Source organism: Melospiza melodia, chromosome 2, assembly GCF_035770615.1.
Source record: "Melospiza melodia melodia isolate bMelMel2 chromosome 2, bMelMel2.pri, whole genome shotgun sequence".
In the NCBI taxonomy this organism is placed as follows: Eukaryota; Metazoa; Chordata; class Aves; order Passeriformes; family Passerellidae; genus Melospiza; species Melospiza melodia.
In genome coordinates, this window is record NC_086195.1 from 66,770,923 (window position 1) to 66,790,270 (window position 19,348).

Genomic DNA, 19,348 nt, shown 5'->3' on the forward strand with positions numbered 1-19,348 from the left:
TATATATATATATATATATATATATATATATATATATACACGTATATATATTTATTGATAATGGTTTTTTGTCATCTTGGGAGATTGTGGGCAAGCAATGATGGGAAGGGGTGATATTTAGTGAAGTAGGAAGGCTTCCCAGCCAATTAGCTGTGAGTCAAAGCTTGATGTTTGTGTCTGGCACGGTTTTACTCCTCCACCCTCAAGCAGCTGTCTACCAGGAGCTAAGATACTCTCTGGCTCAGATACAGGCTTTCTCCAGGGATGGCATGGTCTTTGGATGGCATCTGCCGAGGTCTCTTCTGGCTGTCATCTGTGAAAACCATACTTGGGGTACCTGTCATCTGCATATGTATTCTTTGTAACCCCATCCACTTGAAAAACTTTAAATGATTCTCAAGTGCTAATGAAGGATCTTTCCACCAGCCCCACTAGGAACTGGTGCATGTTGTTCTCATTTCACAGATTAGGGAGCTGAGGAACAGAAAGGTGGGAATTATTATTCTGGTCAGATGAGTGTGGCTCATTTTAGGCTATAGGCAGGAAGGGACCTTCTCCAAATGTGTATTTGTGCAGTGCATTGTGCTGGGGGGACCTGCTGTGGATGAGCCTTTTTAGTCCCTGTAATACATTATAAGAAATCCTGACTGTCTAATTTTATCACTCTATAATGGTTTAGTTTTTGGTGGGATTTTTTTGTTTTGTTTTGTTTTGTTTTTTGTTTTTTTGTTTTTTGTTTTTTGTTTTTTTGTTTCTTGTTTCTTTTGTGCAGTAGTACATCCAACAACTGGTTATAAATGTTATTCTGAGCTTTTCCTTGGGAATTCCTTGTTTTTTTTAAACTCTTCTCCAATGCTTTATTGCTGGTGAATTCAGGCTGTGACAAATGGGAAACTTTGCCTGACTCTGCAGTTTCTCTCCCCGCTTGCTTTGGTCCCGCATACAAATGCGGCAGGTCCCTGGGGAGCAGCCAAGACTGCACCACTCAGATGGAGTGGCTGGCAGCACGGTGTAAATGTTAAACAAACACCCCTGCCATTGCACAGAGAGGCTGCAATCCCACCTCTGCTTCCCAGGGCTTTTCTCTCCTTCCCTGAATGTGAAGACAATCATCAGGACTATCTCTGCCTCTTGAGGACACCTGAGTGAGGAGACACCACTGTAAGACCTTGGCTCCCTTAATTCCCCACTGTGCCTTCTGTGGGTGTGTACTTAGTTGTTTGCAAGACAAAAATCTGTGAGTAATCAGAAGAAGTTCTGTATCTTTGTGTATCCATTCCATCTGGGGTCTTTAGTCTCAGTCAAACATCACCAGAGTGGAAACCTTTCTGAATGCTACATGAAAAAGCCACAAGAATTACCCTCTTCAGAGTGGTTCCAGATAGCTCTGGTTTTTTGGCCTCCCTTGCCCCAGCCTGGGCTTAAAAGCTCAGCAGAACTAACCTGCTGCTCTGTCCCTCTCTTTTAGGAGCAGGGAGCAGAGATGGATAAGATACTGGAAGCTGTAGTGATGTCCTCTTACCCCAACAACGTGAAGCAAGGGCTTGTGAGGCGCGTCATCGAGGCATCGAAGCAGCCCATGGACAGCGAGCAGTGCTGGTCCATGCTGGAGCTGTCGACAAAGCTTTATCTCACTGGGGACACCAAGTATAAAAGAGAGATTGGGAAAGAGGTTTTGGAGGTCTATGGCCACTATCACCCAGAGGAATTTGAGGAGTTCTTCAACGTCCGCTTCCTGCTGAGTCTCCTCCAGGAAGGCTATGGACCTCTGGGGAAGAGAAGCCATTATGTCCTTGATTATATCCAGTTAGGACTGCAGTTTGTCCTGGAAAGCCCATCAGCAAACAGCATCTTCAGCTTATTGAGGATCGAGGTGCTCCGGAAAGTGTGCGAGAGGCCCAGCCCCAAGCAGTGTGCGAAGATCAGCAAACTTCTAACGCAGCATCCTCAGTGCATTCCCACAGGAAAGCACCAGCTCCTCTTCTGTCAGCAGCTGATCCGGTGCATCGGGCAGTTCCAGTGCGTCTCCGAGGGGGAAGAGGAGATCATGGAGTTTTTGGAGCAGGTGAACAAAGTGAGTGGTCTGCTGCAGAGGATCTGGAGGACTCAGACCTCAGCCATCCTGCCCTCGTTGAAAGAACTGTTCACTATCATTTCTTCAACAGGTAATTTAAAAATAATAATTAAAAAAAGGCTGGGAATGTAAATGTTGGCTCTGATGAAGTCAAACTCAATTAGTTTGACATCTTGCAGGGTTTTCATCCACTACAGAAATGCAGCTGCAGATGAAATATAACAGACAAGCATGTCTAAAAGTTACCAGGGTTCTGAGCTGGGAAAACAATATCACCCTGAAACCAGAGGGAGTCTCCAGACGGGAGCTGTTAACAGGATCGAAGCATTTGCAGCATAAGTTTGTGTTCAGCACTTTCCAACATCAGCTGGGCTTAAGGGAAAGCATCTTATCTGCAGCTTGTTAGAGTGGAACTTGAGAGCTTTTAGAAATGCCACTCTCTTTTGGCTGACTTGGTGGTGCCCCACAGCCTGCTCCCTACCAGAGATAAAGCTAAGCAGTTATTTCTCACTGACCTAGAGGTATGAAGCTCTACTGACTCTCTGAAGACTGGTTGCATCTTAGGGTGAGACATGGAATATTTATTCAACTTCTGGGGCTTTTAGGTTATTGTGGAGGGTTTCAGAAGGTTTTTGGGAGGTACCTGTGCCATGAAAGGCTAGTGAGCTCCTGCTTTAGCTATTCCTGAGACAACAGGAGATGGGTTTTTCAGTATGACGGTCTCATCCATTAGAAGGAGGCCCATTTCCAGGCAGGCAAAATTGCAGTTGCATCCTTTTGCAATTATTTGCAATATTTAGTAAAAAGAGAGCAAGCAGAGGAAATTTGGTACCTGAGTGGGGCCAAACATGTGCCTGTAATCTCTTCCTCCCTTGGGGCTACATATGGCTTAAGGGAGCAGCCATCTGCTAAGATCCAGCTTCATTATGTGCTGCACTGGGATCTGGGGAATTATCCTCCTAGCACAGGTGGACTCTACACTGCTCGTTGGCAGCAGCTCAGTATCTGCTCCATGATGTGTGGATGTGGCATATGGGGATGTGGTTTAGTGGTGGACTTGCCAGCGCTGGGTTAAGGGTTGGACTTGATCTTTGAAAGCTTTTCCAATCTAAACAATTCTATTATTCTATTTTTTGTGGGCAGAAATTACTTGTTTTTTAGGACAAGAAATGACCTAGTGTGCCTGTTTTTCCTGTCAACTAACATCTTCATTGCTGGGGGTGATTCCTGTCTTGCAGAGGAACAGGAAGCACCCTCCAATGCCTTGGCCAGCGTGGTTCAGTTTGTCCCTTTGGAGCTCATGGATGGCGTCATAAGAAACCTGACCAATGATGACAGCATCACTGATGTGCAAATGATGATGGCCATTGGCAGGTAGGAGAGGCTGTGGGAGTGAAAGCTTTAACTCAGTTTGGAGAAATGCCCCGTGTGGTTTTAGCCCAAACAGCTTGGCTGGTGCTGCCTGGTGAGGAGTGTGTAGGGGAAAGGAAAACTTCTGTATCATTTCTTCTAGCCCTGAGGCCCTAGAGAACTAGAATAAAGAGTGGTTTTTATTATGATTATGACTATTATTATATTTGTTTGGCTTAATTTAGTTTATTTTCTTATAAATAATTGCATTATTGGATGTCCAATATAGGCTATGTTGAAGAGGTTTGATTTTTTTTTCCCTGAAGCTCTTGAGGCCTTTTTCTTCCCCAAAATCTCATTTTCATGATTTCATTATGATCTCTGTCTCCCTTCAGAAGGATATCTTCTTAAGCCACCAGTCACAGCTAAAGACTTAGGTGAGGGAGGTATGCCCAGCTGTTTCCAGGTCCCACCTTGGCCTTTGTCAGGTGGGTGTGCTGCAGCTGGACAGACAAAGTCAGTGGAGACCTAGTCAAAGCATGATGAAGAGTAGTGGGTGAAAGGCTACCTGACATGCCAGACCTGGTCTTTGCAGCACCCGTGCCCTCTTTGGCATCACCAGGTTCGTCTTTGCACTCTTATGTCAAAGTCCTACAGTTCTTCTGTGCTCCAGTGCCTGGCTGTGCACTTGCTTGGGTGTATCTTCAAAGATCTTAAGGATATTTTCCAGCCTAAATTATTCCATGATTCTGTCTTTAACCCATGCTTCCCTTAGAGGTCTCCATTTAAACAAATGATATTCACATGCAGTGGGGTGTGCACTTAACACAAGGGAGCTGCTCTGACTTGATCTCACTGGAAGCATCTTTTTTCCTCTTCTTATTACAGGATTTGTGTATCCTTCCCAGTAAGGTTACATGACAGAAACATGTTATTCCTGGTGGGAAGTTTATGTATGCAGAAAGGAGTTACTTCTCTTTGGCCTGCTGGGGAAGATCATGGTTTTCCCAGAGTCCAGAGCAACCCAAGACAAAATATTAGGTTATCAGTTCAGTTCCTAACCCTCTTCTCCATCTTTTTCTCCTTCTGGACACTTGTGGCTACAAGCTCCAGATGAATCTTCTTAGAGTGCCGGTGTCTAAATACAGAGATTGCCAAATCAACAGCATCATTCCTTAAAACAGACTTTGTCATGCAGAAGGAGGAGTAAATAATTAGTCAGAGCCCACAGAATGTAATTAACATCACTTAGGATAAATGTTGAAGTTTTGGCAGCATGTTTATGGCAGATGAGTGCCCCAAAACCAGCATGACCCCAGGCTGTTTGATAGGTGAGCTTCATGCCTAGAAAATCAAAGGAAAATGTACAAATTGAAGATCTTTTACCCTAGTATCCCTGACAAACTGAATTCATGCAGAAGTGTTTTTTCTGAAGTTTGGGTTTGGGAGTAGCAGGGGAATGAACTGGACTTATGTAGAACTTCTGGTCAAGCCTGTAAAGAACAAGTGGTGGTGGAAAAAGCAAGGCTGTCACCTGCTGGCATAAGTGCACACCACAAGCTCTTTTACAGAATTTGTCTATTTTTAGATAAACTCTATTATTGTGCTTCTGTGATGTCAGAGGTGCTCACAGATTTGGGTTTTATTTTTTTTCCCCTGGGGATGTATCTGTTCCAAAGAGCCCAGGTCTGGATGCAGAAGGCATCTGCTGTCTCACAGCTATGCAGGCACTCACATCTCTGGAGATCAGGGTCTAGGCTTTTAAAAATTTAGCATACCAAATCAATGACTCTTCTGTCAAATTAGGGTCATCACTACTAAAATATTTGTGGATCGTGTAATGTGAATTTAAAATGTAATTTCTTCCTACTGTAGCAACACAGGCAGTACTGTAACTTAGCTACCAGTGCTAGCAAAGTATAGCTTCAATCAAATAAGGTTATTTTAGGCCTGTTTAAAGAAGATAGGGAGAAAAAAGATCTTTGAATCTCTGGATCCATCTCCCTGCTTTATAGCATTGACATTACAGACCCCTTTCATTAGTGTTCAACTCTGCTCCTCGAAGCAGGACTGTGTTCCCACTGCTGTTCTTTCACAGTTCTTCCACCACTGGGTTGCTTTAGTGGGTCAAATCTCTCTTCTAAGAGCCAGTCTGTGTGTATTTCTGGCCATCTTACAGTTCATTTGATCTTATGCCAACAGAAATAGCTGAAATATCTTTTGCCTCCCTGGTGTTTATTCCTTCAATAGGTGCAGGAAGAGCAGTCCCTTCCCATCTCTGCTTTTTCTCGTGGCTGTGCTAAACAAGCCAGGTTATTTTAAGCTTTTCTTGCAGGAAGTGTTCGTCATTTCCCCTACCACCTGAACAGATTTCTTCCACACAGTTCATTGGTCTTGGGCACAGATGGTGGTGTTTGTGCACCATGTTCACCATGGCAGCCTGACCACAACCTGAGGTCATTGTTTTGCTATGGAGAACACCTTTCTTTCTGCACCACAGGTGGTGATGGTCCTTTCCGTGGCTGCTGTTACACTGGGAATTTGTAATCACCTGGCATCTGCCTGGTTGTCTTCAGGCAGATGAGTTACTGTAGCCTCCATTTCTGGTGCCTTGCATGCCTTTTGAATCAATACATTTCCTTCCAGTTCTACATTTCTAATCCTCAGGGTCTTCCTTGTGACTCCTTGATCTTCCTCTTGTGTTGGTGATGCTTGACAGCTCTGCATCTTCACATACAGGGATTGCATGGCATTCCTTGTTCTCCTGCGGTGCAAATGTCTGTGCAAGCTTCTCTGGCATTTGCTTTATTATCCACCTCAGTTTGACTTTTATTATTTTTCAACACCAACATATTCTGCTCTTCAGGGTTTTTTTACTGACTAGAGTTTCATTTTTCCAGTTCCTTGTAAACTTCACTAATTCCTACTCTGCCTTGTGGTGGTTAGTTATCTATCTTCCCTTCTTTTATTTTGCATAAGATACAGATTTATAAGTAAAAGGAACTGACTAAGGTAGCTGAACTGAGGTGTAGCCTGAAGGTTTGGGGTGTCTTCAAATCAAAAGTACTGAAATGGCCAGCAAAGTTGGATACTTGGAGATTCCAAGTCTTACTTGCTTCCTGGTTGTTTAACATTAAATTTTGACAGAAACAATGTGTAATCACTTAGGTTATTGTTTTACAAGAAACTTCTGTAAAGCACTTATTTCTTGCAGAAACTTGACAACATGTTGGTTGGATGGCTAGAAATAATTTTTTTTTCCCTGTGACATTCAGGAATAATTGACTTCTATTAGAGTTTCCAGGTGGAGTTTTTTTAATGTGTTTTTGGAAATCAGTGTTTCCCACACTGAAAACTAAAATATATTAATCTGAGTGTTTTTTCCTTACCAGTAACAATGCAGAGATCAAACCAGTATCATTTGTTTTCTAATGGTGACAATGCAGAGACCTCAATCAAATCCTCACATGACTAGTATGTAGAGCACAACACCAGTTTTAAAAGCTTGAATTTGACTAGACTGAAATTTTTGGAAAAAATTCCCACTTTACTCAATGGACTTGGGCCTGATCCTCTGAAGAACCACAGTGTGATGGTGACATTGGGGTATTTCTACTTCAGGCTTTTTTGTGCTTTGAATAACGTGTGAAATGCCTTGTGCAGAGCCTGTCTCATCCCAGTGACTCGACACCAGTTTGGAGGAGGTTTGACCCAGAGTGGAGCTTGACTTTTACAGGTATGTGCATTAAATTTATTTAAGAGTTTGTGTTTCATTTCAGGATGATTGACTGGGTGTCCTGGCCCCTGGGAAAGAACATAGACAAGTGGATCATTGCTCTGCTGAAGGGTTTGGCTGCAGTGAAAAAGTTCAGCATCTTGATTGAAGTCACTCTTTCGAAAATAGAAAAGGTCAGTTGGCTCTTTTAAATGTGAATGTGAACCACAGAAATACCATCTTGTACCTGAAATATCACCCTGCCTTTCAAATGACAAGATGAGATGTATAGAGAAAAAAGAGTTTGCTGTTCCAAGGGATACTGATTTTGCTGCTAGGAATGATGTTCTCCAGAACAACCTGGGATTCTGCAGGTTATGGTCTGCAGAGGTACTGATATCTTAAAGGTTATGAAATAAAGTAGCCAAGGATTTTCAAACCAGTCACACACTCTGCTTCCCAAACTATGAAGCTCTTGTAACACTTGCTTTTGGGAATGTGACATGCTCTCCTTTGACCATGCCTGGGTCATTGCTGGCTGGCACAGGTAAAATACATATCAGTGAGTGTATTAATAGCCTGCACAGTCACAGGTCAGTTCCAAGCCTGTGCCCTGTCTTGGTTCTTTTATTAGTGTAGATAAAGCCCCCACTGCCATTGCCATCCCCTGTTGCAGCAGTGAGTACTTGCTCTCCCTGAAAATTGTGATCAAGCTGTCCCAAGGGATACTGATCACTATTTCAGAACTTCTTCCATGCTGTGGTCTGACTCTTCCCTCCTTCATATAATGGGGATAACACCTGACCCACCAGAAGAAGTCATCATAGAAGCTACTGAAACTATGTTCTTAGGGACATGGCTTAATGCTGGGCTTGGAAGTGCTGGGTTAACAGCTGGGCTCAATGATTTTAAAGGTATTTTCTCCCCTAAATGATACTATCATTCTATAATTGTCAGTACTGGAACATTATCAATAACTGCATTTGTCTTTGTGATCCCTCAAGTGCACTGAGCAGTGGGACAGTAGCCAAGCATCTCTGGCTTTTCTTTCTTTCCTTTCATTATTAATACATAGGAAAGGGACGCAGCCCATAAAATAACATGTGATTTTTGGAAACCCTTAGAAGTTATGATCTGACAACAGTAGAGGGTATAGAGGTATTTTTTGTAAAGTAGAACAAATATAATTATGTAGCCTTTGAAAAAGATACTTGTTTTTATCTCTTTGTCTGAAAGGTTAGTGATAAAGTTCCAAATAGCTAAATAAATTAAAAGGCATGTTCTAGAAAATCTAGCATTCTGCTGTGCTTGCATAATTTTTTCATGAGGGGATACGGAGATGCAGCACTGTCACAGAGGCATTACACAAGGCTGAAAGGGTGAGGATAACCCACACACTATTTTTAAGGGTGCCCTGAGCCAATGCTCAGGACAGGAGATGACTCTGGAGACCTAGTTACAGGCTGCTTGCTTCAACATCCAGCATGGAGTAGGAAGAGACCAGCGGCCATTGGAGATGCCTAGTGCCTCTGTTTCCTACTGTTCCTTTCTCCTGCTGGTTGCAGTGCGATCCTGCCTTCTCATTTGCTTTATTTTCTCCTCCACCAGGTCTTCTCCAAGCTGCTGTACCCCATTGTGAGGGAGGGGGCTTTGTCTGTCCTGCAGTACATGCTGCTGAGCTTCCAGCACTCCCACGAGGCATTTCACTTGGTAAGGCTGAGTCTGGCACTTGGCTGAGGCCATTGTCCTGAGTGTAACCCTGCTGTGGGGCAGCAGGGATAGGGGGGCACCTAAGGTGTGGCAGATGTTGCCACTCTGGCTTTGGAGTGCATTTGGTGGAGCCTTTGCATTGAGAACATCTCAGAAGGCCCTCACTGTGGAGGGCAGGGAATACATTATTTAACAGGCCTTGCTTGTCCTAAGCGGGTGCCTTCCTGTGTGTTGGACTCAGTGGGCCCCATCCCACGTGTGACTTTAAATTGTCACCAACGCGTGGCACCCATTTCTTTAAGTGGTGCGTCGTCTTTGAAAGGTTTGAACAACATCAGTGCAGCAAGACCAGAAGACTGGATCAGAACACTTCACTACATGTTAAAAGCAAAAACAACTTTTGGCAACGTTTGGATATCCACTTTTCATTTCCACAGTGATATTTTATAGTTTGTTTTGCTGTTGGCACTAAGGCACAGCTCTGCTTCCTGCTGGTGTTGCCTCTGGAATGCTGAATTTAAAAAGCGAGGCTGAAGGCAAAAGCATGCTTGTAGTGATTGAACTGATAAAAGCAGTGATGGAAAAATTACTCCTATTAATGTTTGATTTTGTACTTTCTGGTTAAAGCCCTTATATTTGGCTTTTCACCTGAAGTTCACAGAACAGATAAAGCTATAAAAAAGCAAAGCTAGACAACATTTTCAACTGATGCTTTCTCACTCCTCAGCTGGAGATACTTTGAAGGAACCTGAATTTCTTGAGAAACTCTTTGGTTTCTAAAAATAGAGCAATTCCAATGTGTTGTCTTCAGTTGGACATCAAGTTTTGAAACACTCCAAAAGCTGTGAGTTGCTCTTGGCTTGAAGTTTCCATCTGTAGCCCATAAGCATAAATTTCCTCCTTTATTTAAAAAACCCAAAACCCAACAGGGCCAAACCATGTCTTTTTGTGTTTGCCCTGGCACTTTGGAAGGGTTTTGAGAATTGTTCACATCACAGCTTGGCAAAATTCTGATTACAAAATTCTGAGTACAAAAAGGTGCTGCAATTGATCTTCTTCCCCAACAACCTTTTCTGTTGGAAGGGAAATAGTTAAAATCTCAACATTTTGAAGGGAAAGGAAAAGAGGAGAAGAAGACCAAGTGAGAAAGAGATGATCTGGAAATGGCTGGAATGGGGTCCTGATACTTTTCTCCAGGATTACACTGGGCTAAAAATAACTTCAAATATAAATATGAAAGAGGTTGTGTAACTGCCTGGGTCACTGTAGCACATCTGCAGGGTTGGAAATCGGTTGTTAATTCTGTGTGCAGCTGCAGGGTCAGCAGAGGGTGCCCGTGAGCAATGGATCATTTGCATTTGCATCTGTTCGTGCATTTTTACGTTTTTGAAATGAAAAATAAAGACTGTGCTGCTTATATGCCTGTTGCTACCCATCCCACCATACCAATTCCAGTACAGTGTATTCAGTATAAAATTAAGAGCACAGCAGACAACATTTCTTGTAGGCTAATCCCATCTACCTACCTTGCAAGTTTGAATCCCTGCACTTGGCAGTCAGCATATCCTTTCCACCGTGGATGTGGGCTTTAGGGGAGATTAAAGAATGGCAATTGCAGCTCAGCAAAGCAGCAGCACAAACCTGCAGGTGTCATGCAACAGAAAACCCTCTAAGGTTGCTAAAATCTACAAGAGAGTTGCTGTTGAGTTCAAAGGGTGAAGGGCGAAGTCTAGAGTGGCACTGAAGTCTGTTTATTGTCCTTATTAACTCCTGTTTACTGTCTTTTCTGCCTGCAGGTGAATTTCATTCCCCTAAATGTATTAACACTCTGTGAATAACGTGGAATAATTTTTGTAGTGAATTTTTCTTTTCCAGCTACTCCCTCACATCCCCAGGCTGGTGGCCTCTTTGAAGAAGGAGGATTCCAATTCTGCAACCAGCTCCCTGGAGCAGCTGGCTGAGCTCATCCACTGCATGTTCTTCCGCTTCTCAGGATTCCCAGACCTCTATGAACCAGTCCTAGAAGCAGTTAAAGTGAGTCATGCCCTTCTCAGTCATTTTACTGCTTTCCATATGGAATGGCATCTCTGTCAGTAGCTAGAATAGAGGGACTGTCTCACTGGTAGGGATATCCTGACCTCAACAACTCAGATGGTGGTAGAAGAAAGGGGATTAAAATTCGGAGTCTGAGCCCAGTGTAGGCAGGTTGAAGGAAGTTACTTCTCAAATGGTGGGCCTGCAGAAGTCCTGATGGTGCCTGTAGGTTTTAGCTATAACTTTATTCTGAAATGCCTCTAAAGGACTAATACAAACAAATAAACTGTTCTGTGCATGGAGGAGGGTTCATATGAAGAGCAGGAAAATTAGTTGTGTGAATGCCTGTAGCAGAGGAGTTTTGCAGTTGCCCATTACTATTTCTTCATGGGAAAACGTCAGTCATGGGATCACAGAATACCCTGAGTTGGAAGGGACCCACGAGGATCATTGAGTTCAACTCCTGACCCTGCACAGAACAGGAATCACACCAGGTGCCTGAGACCATTGTCCAAATGCTTCTTGGCTTGGTGCCATGACAACTTCCCTGGGAAACCTGTTCCAGTGTCCAGCCATCCCATGCTGAACACTTTTCCTAATATCCAACCTAAATCTCCCCTGACACAGCTTCATGCTGTTTCCTTGTGCCCTGTCACTAGTACCAGAGGGAAGGGATTAGTGCCTGCCCTCAGCTTCCCCTTGTGAGGACAGATGATGATTTGTAACACAGATCTCTCTTTCCGAGGCTCTCCCAATTCCAAATGAAGACCGGATTAAACACCTGTTGGGACAAAATGCTTGGACCTCCCAGAAGAACGAGCTGGCCTGCTTCTACCCACGCCTGGCATCTAAATCAGAGACAGGAAAGATTGGGTTAATTAACTTGGGAAACACTTGCTACATGAACAGCATCATACAATCTCTTTTCATGGCTTCAGAGTGAGTTTTTCCTCCCTTGCTCCCGTTCAGGACTGCTCCAGGGGTTGCTTGTCACTCCAGCCTTGCATGTCCCACACTGATTTTCCATCTCACAGATTGCATCTCTGCTTTTCTTTCACAGCTTTCGACATTCGGTGCTGAATTTAACTGAGGGCAACTCCCAGCCCCTGATGACAAAGCTCCAGTGGCTCTTTGCATTTTTGGAGCACAGTCAGGTAATTATTTCATGTTTTAGTTATTTGTTTGGACTGTCGGCTGCGGAAAGGCTCGTCTCCAAGTTGCTTCCTGCTGGCTCCAACGTGCTGATAAGGAGCTGTGGATCTTGGTGGGATTTTGTAATGGGACAAATTTTGTTTATATAAAGGAGGCTAATTTTGGGAGAGGTGGAGGGAAACTCCTATCACCCATGAAAGTGGGCTATGTTCACACCAGGCTGCCTGTCTTTAGTTTGTGGTCTTCTTGGGCTGGGCTGATGTCATAGCTAATGTTTTTGACAACGAAGTCCATTAGGTAATAGTTTACATCTGTGGTCAGCTGAGAAGCCTGTTGGTGTGAAGCAGAGGCTTTGTTTCTTGCTGTGCAGCAAGGGAGAAGACTGGAGCAGCTCCCTTGTCCCACTGCTGCCCAGCAAAGCACTAGCAATCAGAGAAAATTGCTTTAAAAGTGGTTTTGTTAAAAGGATAATTATAAAAATCCCCTTAGATTCCAGATTGTTGAATCCTCTGTATGTGAGGAAAGTAAAATAAAAATAACACCCTTAAGTAAATGTAAATATTCCCATTGCAAATGTGAAATTTAATGGAGTGACTCCTGGAGGTACAGCTAGGTCATATCTAATTCTTCTCTTGAAAATATATCTTTCTGTCCCTAGAAAGACAAGATTTTGGAAAGGCAGTGAATTTTCCCTTGCTGGGTAGCAAGTCATCCAGGCTTCTTCATTTCCCAAGCCTTGACTGGCAGAGCTGGCTGGTAGCATTGTGGTATTATGTCACTACAGATGACCTGAGGAGGAAATATAGACATCCTGTAAAATTTAATATTGAGTAATAGTAGAATCTAGGTTTTGATGGCAGGTTAGGGTGTCTGTGTTCTGTGATGAGCTAGTACAGAAGCATGTGGTGTAGCTGATGGTTATAGTTTCCTGTTAATTTCCTTTTGGTTATTTTTATTCTTTGGGTTGTTCTTGAAGTTACCTTTTTTCCAAAAATGGGTCTTTTTCCATATTAATTAAATATCTGCTTCCTAATGACAGCAGTTACGTTATCTGGTAACGCAGATTATCTGCCTGCAGTGATCAGAATGTTGGGTGAAAGTTTAGTGGTTTTTTTGTTTTGATTTGATGTTGGTTTTTCTTTGTTTTGTTTTGTTTTTGGTTTTTGGTTGATTTTTTTTTTTTATGAAAGGATTTCATGAGAGAGATCCTGATCAAATTAAATGAAGCAGCAAATTAAATTCAGGCTGAATTAAGTAGAATTATCTGGGTCAGGTCAATAAACCATTTAAAAATTGAATGATAAACACATATCCATGTGTTTATTTTATAGAAGTATACATAGAATAATGTCTGAAATTCATCCTTACCATCCTGGCTTGCAGCAAACCAAGAAGGTCTTCCTGTGCACTGGGATTAGCCTTTGTAGGGGGGAAAAAAGGGATCTTATCAGGCACAGAACACTGTGCTCCCAGTGGACCACCTAAAAAACCACTCCTCTCCTCTCTCCATCCCCCTTTGGGAAATTGAGGAAAAATCTCTAGGATTAAATGCTTTTCTTCTGTGTTGCTGCCAGCGACCTGCCATCTCCCCTGAGAGCTTCCTCTCTGCCTCCTGGCCACCTTGGTTCACCCCTGGAGCTCAGCAGGACTGCTCAGAGTACCTCAAGTATTTGCTGGACCGGTACGTGACGAGCGCCGTCATCCTGGGGCCTGGTCACAACAGCGTCCCCAAACCCCAGTGTAGTGTTTAGTGCTAACCCACATGCAAACAGGGCACGTGGCTGGGACCCAGAGGAGCTGGGAGAGTGGAGGGTTGGGATAGTGAGAATGGTCTGAAATGAAATTCTGTTTCTAATGAAACCCTGTTTGGACAATTTTAGGGGTTAGGTCAGAACTTAGTTCAACTTGAAAATTTCTGCCTTTGCTCTGAGGACACAAGGAATTCATAGAATTACAGAGTCATTACGGTTGGAAAAACCCCTATGATCATTGAGTCCAACCATTAACAAGTCCACCACTAAATCATGTCCCTAAATGCCACCTCTACACATTTTTAACACTTCTAGGAACAGTGATTTCACTACTTCCTTGGTCAGTCTGTTCCAATGTCTGACTCCCTTCACCCTTTCAGTGAAGAGATTTTTCCTGATACCTAATCTAAAATTGTACCAACCTTAGACACTCACCTGACAAGCCACTCAGCTTACTCTGTAAAATATTGATTCTTGCCTTTACCTAGAAATACCAAATCTCTGGTGTCCCAATGATCCTTCTAGAAGTATGTGGTCAGTGGCACATGAGTACTTCAGGTTCCCAAATCCTGTCAGACTCTTTCCCACCTTTTTCCCATGCATCAGACCCCTGGGTACAGGCAGGTTAACTGAGATTAACTACTTGCAGTGAAGAACAGGAGCCCTACTTTAGAAACTGCCTCTTGGTGTTGTATTGATGCATAACACAGCCTTTTCTCCCCTGCCAAAGATTGCATGAAGAGGAAAAAACTGGAAAAAGGATCTACCAGAAACTCAAGGAATCCAGCTTGACGCCTCAGGCGGTGGAGCATCATTACTTAAACAAGACATTGATTGAGAAGATGTTTGGGGGTAAAATGATGACAAAGATCCGCTGCTTGAAGTGCCTGAATGTTTCCTCCCGAGAAGAAGTCTTCACAGACCTGTCCCTGGCTTTTCCTCCATCGGACAGGAATGTGCATGGGAGCACACCTATTCTACCAGTGGAAGAAATTGGCCCACAGTTCATTGAGCCTCCAGAAAATGCAGGCCAGCTCATGGGCTCTCCCTGGATCCAGAGGAAGGCCCCCATGGCCAGTGACCATGCAGCCCCATCAATGTCAGTGGAAACATTAGGTTCCCAGGAACAAGGAGAAGCAGCAAATCCCTTGCATGGCAATGGTGTTGGGGTGGATGCAGCCAAAGACCCTCTCTCAACTTTCAGAGAGCAGGCATGTGCTCCCAAGGACTCCAGATCTGTCCCAGATTTAATCAACTATTTTCTATCCCCAGAGAGACTGACAGCAGAGAATAAATACCACTGTGAGAAATGTGCATCCTTGCAGGATGCTGAGAAGGTGGCAGAGCTGACAGAGGGTCCGCACTACCTCATCCTCACACTGCTGCGGTTTTCCTTCGACCCACGGACTATGAAGAGAAAGAAGATCTTGGACAATGTCTCTATCCCTGTGGTGCTCAAGCTACCCATCCTTGTTGCTCCAGAGGAAACTGAGGAGGTTTGCCAGCATGGGAAGGACGGTGCTGTCCCAGGGAGTGGCTTCATGACTGTTGTGTATGACCTCTGCAGTGTGGTGGTGCATTCAGGCATCTCCTCCGAGAGTGGCCACTACTACTGCTACTCCAGGGAGTGCACTGACACCGTCCCCCACGGGCAGCCCCAGGATGGGGTGCCAAAACCAGCCTCTGACAAACAGTTGGACTTGGAAATCCAGTGGTACCTCTTCAATGACACCAGAGTTTCCTTCTCCTCCTTCGAATCGGTCAGCAACGTCACCTCGTTCTTCCCCAAGGACACTGCCTATGTCCTGTTCTACCGGCAGCGGCCGGAGCGGCAGAGCTGCCTGCTGCATGAGGCTCTGGCTGAGGCCAGCCGCCTGCATGGAGAGCCGTCCCTCCACAAGGACCTGATGGAAGCCATTTCCAAAGATAACATCCTCTTCTTGCAGGTAACTCCCGCTGCTGTGCACAGCAGGGTGCGGTCCTGCAGCTGTCCGACTCATGGGCCACGTTCCCACAAATCCAGGCAGCAGTGGGATCCTGTCCTGTGGTTAAAATCCTGCAGATATCCACCAGCTCCCTGAAGAGAAATCCCTTTTCATTTTTAGCCCCCAGATATAAACAGGTTATACGTTCCTGATTAAACTGGGTGCTGACATTGGTGCCAGACACCTTGTGGCTGTGCTTGGGGTTGATTTGCTATTGTCTGCTCCTGAAAGTTCAGCCCAAAATTTTCTTTGAAGTGCCTGGAAAAGAGAGGATGATGGAATAGTTTGGATTGGAAGGGACCTTTAAAGGCTATCTAGTCCACCTCCCCTGCAGGCTGAGCAGGGACATCTTCAACTCAGATGCTTAGAGCCCCCCCCATGTGGGCTGATCTTGAATGTTCCCAGGGGTGGAGGCAGATTTCCTGACTCTCTGGGAAATCTGTGCCAGTGCCTCACCACCTTCATTGTAAAATACTTGTTCCTTTCGTTCTACTCCTTCCTCTCCTTCCCACCTTCACTCACTGGTAACTAGCTGTTCCTACCACCTCTGACATTCACCTGAACCATTGCAAGCAAAGTCTTCTTTTTTTAACTTTTTCTCTTCTTATCATAGAATCATAGAATAGTTTGGGTTGGAAGGGACTTACAGACCATCCAGTTCCAACCCCTCTGCCATGGGCAAGGACCCTTTCTGCTAGACCTAGGTGCTCAAAGCCCTATCCAACCTGGCCTTGAACACTTCCAGGGATGGGGCATCCACAGCTTGCCTGGGCAGATGGGTGAGCTGGGAATACGAAGTAGAACAGATTCCATTCAGCTGATGGAGCTCAATGCTTTCCAAACAACAGTGTCTCATATGACATGACCTGCATGTGGGGCGATTTGGGGGGTCCCTTCTCTCCCACAGGTGACACAGGAGGGCTGGGTGTGATCGCCAAAGAGCTGCAATGTTCTGCTGCATCCCTCCTGCTGAGCTCTAGAGCACATGGCCGTCACACCCCACTTTAATTTGAAGGGAGCTCCCAGGGGATACCTTACAGGCTCTTGGCTCCTCAGGGATGGTGGGAGCACCCCTCCACTTGAGTCTTTTATGTGCTGATATCCTTGTGCTATTTTCTCCCCTTCCTTCTCCCAGGAGCAGGAAAAAGAAGCAAGGAACAGAGCCGCCTATATTTCTGCCTTGCCCAAGTCCCCGTTGTGGTGGAGAGACTTGGACAGGGACAAGGATGATGACAGCTCCTCGGGGGGCTGCAGCCCAGCAGCGGGCGGGGGCGGATCCGGCTCCTTCCATGGACTCGTCTTCTAGCCAACACCTTGAGCCACATGGGCAGTGTCCATGGGGACAGCCCAAAGCCAGAAGCTCCTCTTCCTCGTCCTGATAACAGTGAGCATCTCGGAGGAGGATTTGAGAAACATTTCAACGGAAAAGGTCTCAGGGGCTGATTTGGAGGAGCCTGGAGGGTCTCGCTGCTTCCTATGCACTTGGTCTTCATGCCTTAATGTACCTAAGCTAACGCAGAAATGAGCAGCTGCCAACAGCTCGGAGAAGTGCCCTTTTGCTTCATCATAGCCATGTCTTGCCTGCTGTGAGCCATGCCACCAGCCTGGGGAGGTGACAGGGACAGGCGTGGGGAGGAAGACAGACCCAGCAGGGCCCCAGGGATGGAGATGTCCCATGCACACCCTGTCTGCAGCCCTTCCCATGGCACTGAGTTGGTTCTGGGGTGACCTCTGCTCAGTTGTTATATTTCTTTTTAATGTGGTTTGGGAACCCCCCATGAAAAACCCCAAAGGTAGAAAAAAGTCTGGAAAATGCCAAAATGTAGCAGTACTGGTCTGTGAGGCAGTGAGCTTGTAAGACAATCAGTGTCAGGTCAACCAGAGGGAGTTTATACTTTTTTATTGCTTTGTTTATTGCAAGACACCCAAAAGAGACTGAGGGGCACAAACCTCTCCCGCCAAGAGAGACTGACCTGATGCATTTGGGGTTTCTGGGCTTCAGTGAAGACCCATTGTGTTACTGATGACTTCTGGATGCTTTTAGTGTGCACGGCAGGCCAAGACACACAGCTGTTTTTCCAGATGTGTCCTTAGGACCCCATTAGTCTCTTTCTGCTGCTGTCATTTGATGGCTTTCTGGGATGGATCTGCCCTTTAAAATTTGGGTTTTCCCTTGGGATACCCTGAACTGAGCAGCAGATGACAGAGCCCCCCTAAACTCATGATCTATTTTGTTTTAAATGCTGTTTTGCAAGGTGAGTAGCCCAACCAGATATGTTATAGCAATCCAATATCAGTATATACTGTGTAAACCAATGTATTATATAAATCAGTAATGGAACAGGGGCTGATTTTGATGGCAGATGGCCAACTCAAGCCCCAAGCAGCACATCTACAGGACCACAGCTCCCTCCCATGTCCCTCCCCAGCTGTTTTCCCCTGCCTGCTCCTCCCTCACACCTGTAGTAGAGATTTCTCTGGCTCAAGTGGCAGAGTCTTGTGCCTTAGGTCCTAAGTGCAAGGCCTAATCCTGACCATGGCGTACTGGGGTAGGAGTATTGTGTTTTTGTGGAAGAAAAGGCAGAGCAGAGACATTGCTATGGATAATGTGAGCAGAAAGTCTGCTAGAGAGGACACTTGGGGTCAAATATCTGGTGTAGACCATCATATTCTTTTATTGTCTTTCCTATATATAAATAAAGGAAATTAATTCAACATACAGACTTATTGTCTTGTTGCAGTATTGATTGATATGGGGCTGATGGGTCAAAAAAAGAGATGGGGAAGCTGAGGCATCAATCCTCAAGGACAGGGGACAGTCCTGCAGCGTGGTGGCTTGGAAGAGGGGATCAGACAGAGATGGAATGGGAACCTTAGCGTAGAGCTGTGTGCCCTCCAGAAGAACATCACAATATTAATAGTGGAGCCTTGTAGATGAGCAGTGGAGTGTGTTTGTTGTTTTTAAGTCAGGTGCTGAGAGGAAATAAATGAAGACCCAAAGCTGAAGTGTCACAGAATCTACAGTGTTTCCTGGTTTTATTACTAGTCTTCTATTTATTTCCTGTTCAAAGAGGTTGCCAAAAGTTTTCCTGTTGCTGTCATGCTAGCTCCTTTCTTTACTCTGGAATATCACCTGAAGACATTTTCTGTGCTGTTTGTCTTAAGGTGGTTTTGTAGGAGACTGTCTTTAACTTGATGAGATCATAATCTAAGTAATGAAGGCAGATAGTCAAACCAACAAGGAAAATGTTGGAGAGGCTGTATCATAGCTAAGCTCTTTCCTGAGCATGTCTTATTTTTTTCCCCAAGATTTTCTGGGATGAGCAGAGGCAAACAGCATGCAGTTCTCAGCATGGATGGCAGCCTGGAGAGTGTCAGTGGTGTAATGAGGTTGACCAGTTTAGCCCCTCTTGATTTCCTGTAATTATTAGCACTGGACTTCCCTTTTGGACTCAGCAAATACTCCTATGTCTGATGAAGATATTAAATAGTATTGGTTCCAGTACACACCTTTGAGGAACACTGCTCATTGCTGGTTTGGACACTGTAGCTCTTTCAATGTGGCCATCCAGCCAAT

At 44.8% G+C, this 19,348-nt stretch overlaps 1 protein-coding gene across 2 annotated transcripts in view; it reads left to right on the forward strand.

Annotated features, from left to right (window-relative positions):
* The window catches only part of USP35 (ubiquitin specific peptidase 35), a 27,129-nt gene extending 8,643 nt beyond the window's left edge, over window positions 1–18,486 (forward strand). For both annotated transcript variants that reach the window (XM_063148716.1, XM_063148715.1), the window contains exons 2-11: window positions 1,469–2,165; window positions 3,313–3,448; window positions 7,204–7,333; window positions 8,748–8,849; window positions 10,725–10,883; window positions 11,629–11,822; window positions 11,944–12,037; window positions 13,610–13,716; window positions 14,517–15,732; window positions 16,907–18,486. In XM_063148716.1, the coding sequence (XP_063004786.1) occupies window positions 1,484–2,165; window positions 3,313–3,448; window positions 7,204–7,333; window positions 8,748–8,849; window positions 10,725–10,883; window positions 11,629–11,822; window positions 11,944–12,037; window positions 13,610–13,716; window positions 14,517–15,732; window positions 16,907–17,077 (2,991 nt within the window). In that variant the 5' untranslated portion in view covers window positions 1,469–1,483 and the 3' untranslated portion in view covers window positions 17,078–18,486. The remainder of the gene's footprint in view (window positions 1–1,468; window positions 2,166–3,312; window positions 3,449–7,203; window positions 7,334–8,747; window positions 8,850–10,724; window positions 10,884–11,628; window positions 11,823–11,943; window positions 12,038–13,609; window positions 13,717–14,516; window positions 15,733–16,906) is intronic.
* Window positions 18,487–19,348: the final 862 nt, after the last annotated feature.